This window comes from Sorex fumeus, unplaced genomic scaffold (assembly GCF_029834395.1).
Source record: "Sorex fumeus unplaced genomic scaffold, SorFum_2.1 ptg000166l, whole genome shotgun sequence".
In the NCBI taxonomy this organism is placed as follows: Eukaryota; Metazoa; Chordata; class Mammalia; order Eulipotyphla; family Soricidae; genus Sorex; species Sorex fumeus.
In genome coordinates this window covers 5,089,995-5,102,736 of record NW_026606223.1, presented here as the reverse complement: position 1 = coordinate 5,102,736, position 12,742 = coordinate 5,089,995, and the positions used below count along the sequence as shown (strand labels likewise).

General features: G+C 61.1%; 1 protein-coding gene across 3 annotated transcripts in view; it reads right to left on the bottom strand.

Moving 5' to 3' along the window:
• Positions 1-8,856, bottom strand: part of ATP9A (ATPase phospholipid transporting 9A (putative)) — an 86,871-nt gene extending 78,015 nt beyond the window's left edge. The window contains exon 1 of one of the 3 annotated variants that reach the window (XM_056107472.1): positions 8,701-8,856. In XM_056107472.1, coding sequence (XP_055963447.1) covers positions 8,701-8,768 — 68 coding nt within the window. In that variant the 5' untranslated portion in view covers positions 8,769-8,856. Of the gene's footprint in view, positions 1-7,471; positions 7,519-8,700 lie in introns of those variants that run through there. The other 2 variants (XM_056107471.1, XM_056107473.1) reach the window with 2 other exon arrangements.
• Positions 8,857-12,742: the final 3,886 nt, after the last annotated feature.

The window sequence follows — 12,742 nt, the reverse complement described above, 5'->3', positions numbered from 1 at the left end:
TCCTGGCAATGCTCGCAGGACCCTATGGGATGCCAGGGATCAAACCCGGGTCGGCCATGTGCAACGCAAACGCCCTCCCCGCTGTGCTATCGCTCCGGCCCCAAAGTAACACTGAAATGAAGGTTCTAGGCTCAGGGGAAAAACCAGGTACATCTACGGCAAGTGGGAGCCGGGGCTCCATCCCAAACCCACCCAAGGGACACAGGTTTCTTCTTTGCTTCTGGGCTACACCGAGCTCCAGGGCCGGAGGTGCCCGGGATTGAACACGGGCAGGCAAAGCGCATGCTCCAGCCCCGTGTGCTAACTCCCCAGGCCCCCCAAATAAAGGCTTAATATTACTGAGGGGGCCAAAGAGATAAAGCAGGGATTAAGGCATTTGCTTTGCAGGACTGATCTCCGGCACCACATGTGGTTCCCCAAGCATGTCCAGGAGTGATCCCTGAGCACTGAGTCAGGAGTGATCCTGAGCACTGAATCAGAAATGATCCCTGAGCACTGAATCAGGAGTGATCCCTGAGCACTGAGTCAGGAGTGATCCTGAGCACAATCAACATGTCATCTAAAAAGCAAGCCTCACACTCACCGGGAGAGGCCACACCTGCCGAAATCATTAGAAATGAGAAATTTCCTGTTCCAGAGACACGGAGAAGCAAGGGGATAGGGCAGGAAGCGGGGTGCCGGGTGCGAGGGGGTCGTGAGCTGAGCCCGCCTTCCCCGAGGCCTCCTTCCTCCCGGTCTCTTCCCAGGAGCGTCAGCCAAGGCCCCGAGGCCCGTCTGTGAGCACTGAGTGATCAGAGCCCCGGCCAGCACCGAGAAGGCGTGGGGTGGGCGGGGGGACAGGCAGCAGTCAGGGGTCTCCAGGCCTCTTGCAGCGAGACTCAGCCAGCTGGGCTGGGGGTCCAAAGCTTGGCCCCCGGGAGGCAGTGCCTGGGGTTGGGGGAGAGGGTCACGCCGCTCTGGGGTCCCAGCTCGGAGACTCCTCCACGCCAGGCAGCTCTCCAGTGCTCCCTACAAGGCCCACCCACGTTCCTGTCCAGCAGGCCAAGGTCCGGGTCACTAAGCTGGAAAGCTGAACTCAGCGGAGAACAAGAATGAGACGGGGATTTCTCGACAGGGAGTTCTCGTCAGACAGGTTCTTCCTCCCCCCACACCAAATGACAGGGTGTGGCACCTTTAGAGGACAATGCCACAGGGGAATGCGGCAGGAAAAAAAGAGAGAGAGAGAGAGAGAGAGAGAGGAGAAAAAGGGAGAGAGGAGAGAGAGGGAGAGGGAGGCCCTGCCCCACCCCCCTGGGCTGTGTGCCCGTGGCCGGCTGGGCAGAGGCCAGGGAACAGCAGATCCCAATGACCCACCGGGACACGGCGAGGCCACGTGCCACCCACCTTCGGCCCAGAGTGCAGGTCCCGCGGATGCCCTCCTAGGCGGGCTCAACCAGCAGGCCCGTGCCCGGCACTGGCCCCGCGCCAGAGAACTCGCTGGGCCGGCAGCGCGCCAGCCCTGTCTCACCACCAGCCTTTCTCTCCCTCTTTCTCCACCCCAGCGGCGCCTCCACAGTGCGCCACGTGACCACCGGGCACCCCGGGTCAGCGGGGGAGATGGATCATTGTTCCTGAGCCACGCAGAGAAACAGCTGGCAGGTGCTACGGCGGGGAGGGCAGCGGCCTGGCGCCACTGACCCAGGATCGATCCCTGGCACTGCCAGGGAGGGACCCCTTGAGTGCAGACACCCTTGGGACCACCAGATCCAAGGATGATGATGACTGACCATCTCTTCCAGGGCTTGAGGTTTGCGGGGTTTGGGGTTTTTGCTGTTTATTTTTTCTTTTGCTTTGTTTTGTTGGCTTTTGGGGTCCCACCCCGTGATGCTCAGGGGTTCCTCCTGGCTCTGCACTCAGCAATCACTCCTGGCGGTGCTCGGGGGACCCAATGGGATGCCGGGGATCAAACCCAGGTCGGGCCGCGTGCAAGGCAAACGCCCTACCCGCTGTGCTATCGCCCTGACCCTGCCTTCAGCTTCTGGACTTGGCCGTGCTTGAGAGGTGGTCCTGGAAGAGGTGGACCCCAGAGCCACACGCTCCAGTCCTCCGAGCCTCCTCCCTGCCCCCCACATACGTGTCACAAACAGCAGCACATGCACATGCCATTAGACACACTGAGACACAATCATGCAGTCACACACAACACGTTTTGGTCCCACAATTACGCTGTTACATACTCTATATAATGATCATTACGATTAACTCGCTATTAGAGTATAAAAACATTTGATTATAAACTGTCTTGTGTGCCAGGCCAAGTGTTATGTACATTTAAATGGCTCTAACAAATCTGTCTGGGGCTGAAGCGACAGCACAGCGGGAATGGTGTTTGCCTAGCATGTGGCCAACCCGGGTTCGATTCCTAGCATCCCATAGGGTCCCCTGGGCACCGCCAGGAGTAATTCCTGAGCGCAGAGCCAGGAGGAACCCCTGAGCATCGCCAGGTGTGACCCCAAAAAGCAAAAAAGAAAGAAAGAAAGAAAGAAAAAGTCCTGTCATGACTAAAGGAAATCAAGTACCACCAGGTCCCAACAGAAAGGCCCCTAAAAGGAACCGGGCCCCTTCCGTGGGGGTGAGCCTGTGGCAGGCTGGGCACCAGGCCCATGAGTCCGTGTCCCCTACGAAAGCAAAAGGTACCCACTGGAGGGCTCAGCAGGACTTCGGGGGGGAGTCGCCCAGCCCAGGGCCAGAGCCATAGGACAGCAGGGAGGGCGCTCAACTAGTACGTAGCCGACCCGGTTTGATCTGGGGCATTCATATGGTCTGAGCACTGAGCCAGGAGTCAGCGCTAGGCCCTGGTGGGCGTGGGCCCCCCCCCAAAAAAAAGTCTACCAGCCTTTTTGTCCTTTGTCTAAATGAAAGTATAGGAGCCAAGAGATAGTAAAACAGGTAGGACATTTGCCTTGCACGCGGCCAACCTGGGTTCGATCCCCAGCATCCCACAGGGTCCCCCGAGCACCGCCAGGAGTAACTCCTGAGTGCAGAGCCAGGAGGAACCCCTGTGCATCTTCGGGTGTCATCCAAAAAGAAAAATAAATAAGTGAAAGCACAGCCCCTCCCTGTCACCCAGCACAGCACTGGGGACACTTTGTGTCCACTACCAAAGTAGCCCTCAGCGCAGGCCAGCCCCCAGGAGGGACCCCCGGTGTCTTCATCTGGGCGGAGATGTCAAGAACTGTGGGCTGGAGACCCGGGCAGGCCTCAGCGCCCGTCTGGTCCCCCCCGACCTGGCCAGGCGTGATCCCCGAGCACAGAGAGGAAATGACCTGAGCAACACCGAGTGTGGCCCCCAAACACAACAAAACAAAACAGAAAGAACTTCCGGTTCCAGCACGGTCCCCAGCCCACAGGGGCTAGGCCATGCGCACCGCCTCTCCCAGCCTGGTGCCAGGTGCGTCCTGGAAGTGGGCACACGAGACCCCCTTCCCCAGCCTTTGCGGGTCCCCTCCTCAGAGTCTCCCCTCCGCCCTCTGTCTGCTTGCACCCCCCAGGGCTAGCACAGGCAGGAACCTCAGAAGTGGGAAATGATGGGTCCCAGGCAGGAGTGGGCAGGAGTGGGGGGGGGGGGGCTGCAGCTGGAGATATCACCCTGGGGGCCTGGGCCTGGCCCATCAGGAGGGCTGAGAGGGGAGGGGCGCGCCCCCAAACGGGACAGCCAGAATACTGGTCTGGTGGGGTTTCCTTGTGGGAAGGGGCACTCCCCAATGGTTCTGGGGTCCCAGGGGTCACTCCAGGCAATACGTGGACCAGCAGTGTGGTCTGATGGTTCAGTGTTAGCCAGCAACGCTGGGGGTAAGCACGGAGGGCCATGCGGTACCGGGGATCAAAATCAGGGTCTCCCTTTTCAGCTCTTTCTCCCTGGGCCCTGGGTGTTGAGCTTAAAATAAAAATGAAGAGCCGGGGCAATAGCACAATGGGGAAGGCGCTTGCCTTGCATGGGGCAGACCCAGATTCGATTCCCGCATCCCACACGGTCCCCCCCAAGCACTGCCAGTAGTGGGGGGAGCGGTAGGTGAGAGCAGGAGCTGGGACGGCAGTGGGGCTCTTGGTGCCCATGTGTGGGCCCCAGGGGTACCCAGGGAAGGAGGGGCCACGCCCCCGCAGCCACATTTCACTAGAGATAGAGCAGGGCGAGGCATCGTGGACAGGACCAAGGCCGCTGATAAACAGCCCCTCGGACCCTCCTGGCAGGAAGGGGGGGGGAAGCACCGAGCCACGGCCAGTCTGGAATGTTCGCCGCCACATTATCATCAACAGCCCCGGAATGGAAGGGATCCCAGCACCCGGCTTGCTGCGCAGATAAACAAAGGTGACACAGCCCTGGACAGAATACTCAGAGGAAGAGAAAGGAACCTCGAAACTCCCCGGCAAAGTGAGAGCGTGTGTGCGTGCCGACGACGCAGACCTACAGGACAGAAAGCGGGCAGCGCAGCTAGCTGTGGGGGCCGGAGCAACAGACGGCACAGCGGGGAGGGCGTTTGCCTTGCACACGGCCGACCGGGGTTCGATTCCCAGCATCCCATTGGTCCCCGGAGCACCGCCAGGAGTAATTCCTGAGTGCAGAGCCAGGAGGAATTCCTGTGCATCGCCAGGTGTGACCCAAAAAGCAACAGGAAAAAAAAGGAAGCAGACAGCTGCTGGCCCGGGTGTGCTGCAGGCAGGCGCCGGGGAACCTTCACAAGAGCTGCAATGTCGGGAAACGTTACTTGTGGCCAGGGCTGTACACTCTCTGAACGTACCTAAGAAACCACTACGCCCCAGCTCAGCTTCCTGAGCCCGGACAATTCTACCCCCATGCTTGGCAGACCCTCACGGCCCACCCCCGGAAGCCCATGGTGGTTTGGTTTGGGGGTGGGTTGGTTGTTTTTTTGTTATTGGTTTATGGGTTTTGGGGTTTCCGTTTGGTTTGGGGTTTTCTGGCCACATGGAGGTGCTCGGGCCTTACTCCCGGCTCTGCACTCAGACATCCCGCCTGGCAGTGCTCAGGGGACCATACCAGATGCCAGGGGTTGAACTGGGGCTGACCACGTGCAAGGTAAATACTGTGACTCCGGGGCTCTCTCTCTCCAGCGTGGATGACTTTCTTGCGATCATCCAGCTTTTAGGAGCCAGAGAGAGTTTGGGGGTGAAGGCACGCGCCTTGCTTGCAGCCAACCCCGGTGTGACCCCTGGTTCCACATGGGCTTGTAAACACAGAGCTGGGAGGAGTCCCGAGGCCCCAGAGCGCTGCTCTGTGGCACGGTCTGGGGGGTTCTCCCGGCAGCCCAGAACCCATGTGGCATCACATCCTCAGGCCTCGCCCTCACCTGCCAGCCTGGTTGGTGGAGCATCTCCAGATGGGGCCCCGGGACTCCTGAGCACTGCTCAGGTGCCCCCCCCCCACCCCATGCCCGGGGAAAAAGAAAAGATTCCCACTCCTGTTTTTGGGAGAGGATGTTCCCCGGGGGAGCCGACCCTGGGGCTGGACCAGACCAGCAGGCCATGAGGGAAAAGCTGGGGCCACTGGCCGAGGGGACCATCTCCCCTGCCCTCTGAGCTGGCTGGCAATGATAGTATCTGCTGCCCAGAGGGCGCTGCCTTGCGAAGAGGTTTGGCACTGTCTCCTATGCAGGGGGGCGGGCAGGCAGGCGGGCGGGCACCAGTGTCTGTCTGCAGACCAGTTGCCCAGTGGGGCATCAGGAACTCCTCCTCCCACCCCCGGGTGCCAGCAGGTCCAGACTTGTTCCCACTGAAGCCAGCCAGGTGCTCTGGGTGGGCCGTAGCTGCAGCTGGGCCGAGACAGCAGCGTCAGAAGGGGGTGGGGGGTGGGGGTGGGGAGTCGGGGAGGTACTGGCTTAGGTCTCCTTCAGCAGAAAGCAACCAGCCGAGGCCAGTTTTCTCCGTGAAGCCAGGAAACAAAGGCTCACTTCTCCTTCACAGGTTTCAATTGAGGGAATAAACCAGAGAAGGGCCCAGAGAGACAGTCCACTGGGAAGCGTTTACCATGCCCACCCACACCCACTCCGGGTTCTACTCCCAGCACCACAAAGCCCCTCCCCCCCCCCCCCCCCCCCCCCAGCCAGGCCAGGAGTAATCCCTAAGCAACTGGAGCCAGGATAAGCAAACAGATATGATCCATCCCCCTCCTCCCCACCCACCACCAATTTCCTATAGTTTAGACCCATCACGCTGGTGGTTTGGGTTTGGGGCCACACCCAGCAGTGCTCAGCGATCATTCCTGCCAGTGTTTGGGGCAGGGGGAGGCCCGGGCTGAGGACTGGACCGGCCTCAGCCACATGCAAGGCAAATGCTTTAAGCCCTATGCTATTTCTCCAGCGACCAGGCCCACCCAGACGCAGTCTCAAGGGAAGGGGAAACCGAACATCACTGATGTCCCAGCTCCTTGCTTGTGACATGGGAAATAACTCCCCAAGCCCACGGCCGTCGTCGTAAGAACAGAAACAGAATTCTCCAGTCTCCAGCAGGGAGCCGACCCCTCCAAAGAGTCCCCTTCTTCACCGCCCGGTCACCCCACTCTGCATCTCAAGACAGCCCCAAGGGCTGGAGCGATAGCACAGCGGGGAGGGCGTTTACCTTGCACGCGGCCTACCTGGGTTCGATTCCCAGCATCCCATAGGGTCCCCGAGCACCGCCAGGAGTAATTCCTGAGTGCAGGGCCAGGAGAAACCCCTGAGCATTATCAGGTGTTTCCCAAAAAGAAAAAAAAAAAAAGGTTCAAGACAGCCTCGGGAGCGCTCCGTCTCTGCGAACACCAAGAGCCTGCTCCACCCACTGCCCCAGACGCAGCCCAGGTTCAAGAACACACACGCAAACCCCAAGGCTCTCAAGTACACGGCCCGGATGTGAATGTGCGTTACTCTTTGCAAACACACAACTCCAAAAGCGGCAAGTCACAAAGATGGGAACGGCTGCTCCTCTATCCCAACGGTCACTGTCCTCCCGTTGTTCATCGATTTGCCCGAGCAGGCCCAGTAATGTCTCCATCGTGAGACTTGTTGTTACTGTGTTTGGCATATTGAATACGTCACAGGGAGCTTGCCAGGCTTTCCACTTGTTTTGTTTTATTTAAAAAAAAAAAAACAGGGATCCCTCTGGGCCCCAAATGAGGGGTGCTTATATCTCTATCCAGGAAATCAACACCCCTAAATAATCATCTGCTTTTTTTTTTCTCCCAGGAACCAAACCAGCAGCTGACAGCTTCTGCAAAATCAAACCATCTGGGGCAACTTTGGCGAAGTGCGGTGGATACACCGCTGCCCCGGCCACAGCTCAGGCAGGAAGGGACCTCTCAAGCTCTCCCAGGGGAGACGCCCCCTGCTTGTCCGGGTGCCTGTCCCCGAACCCCTCCTTGGCACAAATTAGGAGCCGCGGGGCGACCGGCTCACGGTAATTAACAGTGACCACGACTGAGGTTCCAGGCTGTCTGGCTCACCCTGGGGGAGTGACTCTGGGTCCAGTCCCCATCCAGGAGGGGTGCGGAGCTGCTTCCTCCTGGCTGCCTGGGCCCCGTGGACGGGGACAAAGACCCCACAAGATGGCAGCTGGCGCCTCTCCTGCTCCCTTTGATAAAGCCTCCACCTGGCAAAGCCACCCGCGGGGCGAGCCAGCGGCGCCGGCGCCAGGGACAGGCCACTAGGGGGAGGGACACAGGGCGCGGTGGGGGGGGAGGGAAAGGGCGGGGGACAGGCTGGCTGAGGGGTGACGACAGGGCGGAGACAAACACAACAGGGCGGGCCAGGCCACAGCCCAGGGAAAAGCACATTCCCAGGACCCCCAATTCCCACGGGCCCAGCTCCCCTCCACCCTCGGCTTCCCTAAGTGTCGCCGGAGACGGTCCCCCGCCCCACGCCCCCACCCCAACTGGTCACCGCCCTCTCCCAGTAGGCGAACGTCCAGGCGCCGGCACCCTCCGGCGACCGTGGGGCCCAGTGTGTGTGTGGGGGGGGGAGGGAAACGGGGACACAGCAGGTGGTCACCGCGGCCCGCGCCCGCGCGCGGCGGCTCCACCCTCTCGGGTCGTGGGGGGTCACGGCCCCCTCGCCTCCCGGGGCCCACGCGGGCCCGCGCGCCCCAGGCTGGGCCGAAACGGCCTCCGAGGGGCAGCGCGCAGAGTCCGCGGGGCGGGGGCCCGGCAGACGGTGCCCGGCCAGGCGCGGCCCTTTCGGGAGCTGGGGGATGCCCGGGGGAACCCGGGGGAGGCGGGGAGGGAACCCCGGGGTGCTGGAGGGGCGGGGGAGACGGTGGGGGAGGCCGGGGGAGACGGTGGGGGTGTTCGGTGGGGGTGTCCGAGGGGTGCCCGGGGGAGGTGCGGGGGGGACCCCCGGGATGGTGAGGGGGCCGGGGAAGGCGTGGGGAGCCCGGAAGAGAAGAGACAGGGTGCCCGGGGAGCGCGGGGCGCCCGGGGGAGGCGGCGGGGTCCCGGCGGGGGGCGCGGGGCGCCCGGGGGGAGCCGGAGAGGGCGTCCCGGGGAGCCGAGGGGGCCCCGGGGGAGGCGAGGGGGCCCGGGGGAGCGGGGGCGCCGGGCGAGGCGCGGGGAGACCCGCCCGCGGCCCAGGCCCGCGCCCCGGCCGCAGGGACCCGCGCGCGGGGCCCCGCCCGGCGCCGCCGACCGGCCAGGCCGGGCCCGGCGTCCCGAGCGGCCGGGGGCGTCCCGGGGCTCACCCTGCGCGCGGCCTGCTGTCCATCCGCTTCTTGGGGCGCACCGGCTGCAGCGGGATGTTGTCCGTCATGTCGCCCGCGCCGCCCGCCTTGGCCGCCGCGCCCCCCGCGCCGCCCGCCCCGGCCTCCGCGCCGCCCCGCGGGAGGAGGCGGCGGCACCGGGCCGGCCGGGTCCGCAGCGACGGGGCGAGCTCGCGAGCGCCGGGCCACGCGCGGAGCCGCCCGCGCGGCCCGACCGACGGACACGGCCGCACCATGGGCCCCGCTCGGCGCCGCCGCCGCCGCCGCCGCAGTGTCCCCGCCCCCGGCCCGCGCCGCGCGCCCCCCCACGCGCGCCCCCCGGCCACGCGCCCCCCGCCCCGCCGTGCGCGCGCCCGGACGCCGCCCCCGGCCCCCGCGCGCGCGGGCGCGTTCCGCCACCGGGAGGGGCCCCCTGGCGGGCAGCCCGCCACCCCCCACCCCGCTCAGACCTCCCCCCCCCTCGCGCGCCCGCCGTGCCGGGCCTCACCCCCGGGGGTACCCGGAACCACCCAGAGCCCGGCTCGACCTCCCAGACCCCCCCACCCCCGACCCTCTCGCCCACCTTGATCGCGCGCGCACACGCACATGCACACACGCACACACATGCACACGACCCCCTTCACGCAGACCCGCTCTCCCGGCCCACCCCCGCCCACGGGCTTGGCTTTGCGGCGTTGGGAAGGAAACGAACAGAGAACAGGGAAGAAAGGGAGGTTGAAAATCCATCGGTAAGGGTCCGAGACGCGGGGCAGCGGGTGGGCACTTGCCTGGCACGCGGTGGACCCGGCTTCCATCCCATCCCCAACACTGCGGATGGCTCCCCCCGGCCCCGCCAGGAGTGATCCGTGAGCACAAAGCCCGGAGTAAGCCCTGAGCACTGCTGTGACCCAAAAACAGAAAGAAAAGGGAGGGGCGGGGGAAGAGAGAGAGGGAGGAGGGAGGGAGGAAGGGAGGGAGAGAAAGAGAGGGAGATAGAGAGAGAATCCATTTCCTGGGCCCAAGAGAGCTCAAAGGGCTGAGCTCCTGGCATGTCCAAGTCCTGGGTCTCATCCCTAGCACCTCTGCCGAGCACTAACCTGGGAGTATCCCTTGAGCACTGCTGATGTAGCTGCACCCTTCCATTTATTTATTTATTTTTTGCTTTCTTGGGTCACACCCAGCGATGCTCAGGGGTTACTCCTGGCTCTGCACTCAGGAATTATTCCTGGTGGTGCCCGGAGGACCCTATGGATGCGGGGATCGAACCCGGGTCGGCTGCGTGCAAGGCAAACGCCCTACCCCCTTACTATATCTCTGGCCCCACCCTTCCGTTTTTAATTAAGCAGCCCCCACACCTGACCGCTGGTGCCCCCCCCAAACTCCCAAGTCAAATGTCCTTTTTTTTTAATTTACTTTTTTTTCTCAAAGAACCTTCTCACTGTGTCACTTCCTCTGTAGCTTGGGGCGCCTTTCACTGGGTTGCCCTAAGGGAGGGACCCCCACCGCGCCTCCAGGGGGACCCCAACTCCTCTCCTGTCCCATGAAGCCATTCGGGGCAGCATGCCTGCAGTGTTTGCTGCTGCCTGGCACCTGTGCCCGCTGTTCAGCATGCAGGCACCTCTCTGCCCACCTCCTGCTGTCTCCTGCCCCCGGCAGCTCAGCAATGCAGGAGCCAGAAGCCTCTGGCCCAGCCGAGAGAGCCCAGTTATAGCATCAGAGCAGGCCCCGCCCTCCACCACCTGGCATTTCCCCTCAGGCCCCACCCACCGCGTGTCCAGCTCCAACATGACCTCATCGAGTAACCCCAGGCCCCTGCCAGCCCTGCAGGCCCCCAGACTTAAGGCTGGTGTTCACAAACAAGAGTTACTGTTCTCAGAGGCCAGAGCCATAGTACAGTGGGTAGGGCATTTGTCTTGCAAACTGGTCCCCCAGCACCCAGCATCCCATAGGGTCCCCTGAGCACCACCTGGAGTTAATTCCTGCGTGCAGAGCCAGGAGAAATCCCTGTGCATCGCCGGGTGTGACCCAATAAGCAAAATAAAGTTACTGTTCTCTCAAGCACCCCAAACATGGATAAAGTTGTGTGTGTTTTGGGGGGGCCACACCTGGAGGTGCTCAGGGCTCACTCTTGGCTCTTACACTCAGGGATCACTCCTGCTGCGCTTGGGGGACCCTATGGGGTACCTGGGATTGGACCTGTGTTGGCCCCGTGAAAGGCAAACACCCCGCAATGCTTCCCTCTATACTATCACGCCAATCCCCAATGTTTTTTGGAACAAACGCAGCCCCCAGCATTTGCCAATCACTGGGCAGAGAGGAAATAGACTGGAGCGGGCTCAGATGATGCCAGGCCATTGGCCAGGAAGGATGCACCGGAAACAGCTGCCACTGCAGGGGCAGGAAAGAGAGTCAGTTGGGGACCAGAGCAATAACACAGTAGGTAGGGCGTTTGACTTGCATGCGGCCGACCCAGGTTCGACTCCCGGCATCCCATTTGGTCCCCCAGTACCTCCAAGAGTAATTCTCAAGCACAGAGCCAGGAGTAACTCCTTGAGCATCACTGAGTGTAACCCAAGAATAGAAAAAAAAAAAGTAAAGAGGGTTGTCTGTGATCAGCTGAGTCCCCACTAGGGGGTCTCTCCAAGGGCCCTTCATCCCAATTCTTGCCCCTTCAAGGTTACTCTGGTCCAAATAGGATCCCCTTGCCCCATGTCAGGTGGTACCCTCAGCTGAAGAACTGAATCCACATCATTCCACCATCCCACATGATCCCCTGCGCACCACCAGGAGTAATTCCTGAGTGCAGAGCCAGGAGCATCACCAGGTGTGACCCAAAAAAGTCAAAATAAACTATATTCTTAAAAGAAAAAAAAAACTTGGGGCTGGAGTGCTAGCACAGCGGGTAGGGCGTTTGCCTTGCACACGGCTGACCCAGGTTCAATTCCCAGTATCCCATATGGTTCCCTGAGCCCGCCAGGAGTAACCCCTGTGCATCAACAGGTGTGACCCAAAAAGCAAAAAAATAAATAAAAAAGCTCGGTGTAGACACGTTTTACTGAGCGTACAATACAATGCACGCTACATGGAAAATGCTCATCAAACCTTAATTTTTATACTTCCCCTAACTGCTGTGAACATATTACTCATCTTGATTAAAGAATGCCGGGGGCCTGAGCGATAGGACAGCAAGTGGCATGTTTGCCTTGTACGTGGCTGACATGGGTTCAATCCCTGACATCCCACTTGATCCCTGAGCACCGCCAGGAGTGACTCCTGAGTGCAGAGGCTGGAGTAAGCCCTGAGCATCATCGGGTATGGACCCAAAAAAATAATAAAAAAGGAACACCAGGCTGGCGAGAGGACTCAATGGGAGACCCGGGTTAGATCCCCAGCACGGTGCGGTTCCCCAAGTGCGACATCCCTCAAGCATCAGTGAAAGGGACACTTGAGCAACCCACAGTATTAGCCGAACTGGAGTCGGAGAGCGAGTTTGGCAGGTCACGTGCTGCTTGCTTTGCACACAGCTGACCCGGACTTTGGCCCCAGCAGCATCTACGACCCCCAGAGCACCACCGGGAGTGATCCCCAAATGCAGAAGCCAGGGTAAGCCCTGAGCATCGCCAAGCGTGGCCCCATTCCACTTTTTAGCTGGTACCAATTATAATTATTATTGCTCTCCCCAGGGCATTCCATAAAATAAAAACATAATTATTCCATAAAAATATGATTATTAATGCTCCCCCCAGAGCATTCCGTAAAAATAAAAAGATCTTTCATGTATCAGGGGCTGGAGCAATAGGGCAGTGGGTAGGGTATTTGCCTTGCATGCGGCTGACCCAGGTTCGATTCCTCCACCCACCTCCCCCAGAAGCCAGGCAAGCTACTGGGAGTATCCTGCCCACACGGCAGAGCATGGCAACCTCCGTGTGGCGTATTCAATATGCCCAAACAGTAACAGTCTCACAATGGAGAAGTTACTGGGCCCGCTCGAGCAAATCGATGAACAACGGGAGGACAGTGCTACTGTGCAGTGCTACCAATTCTA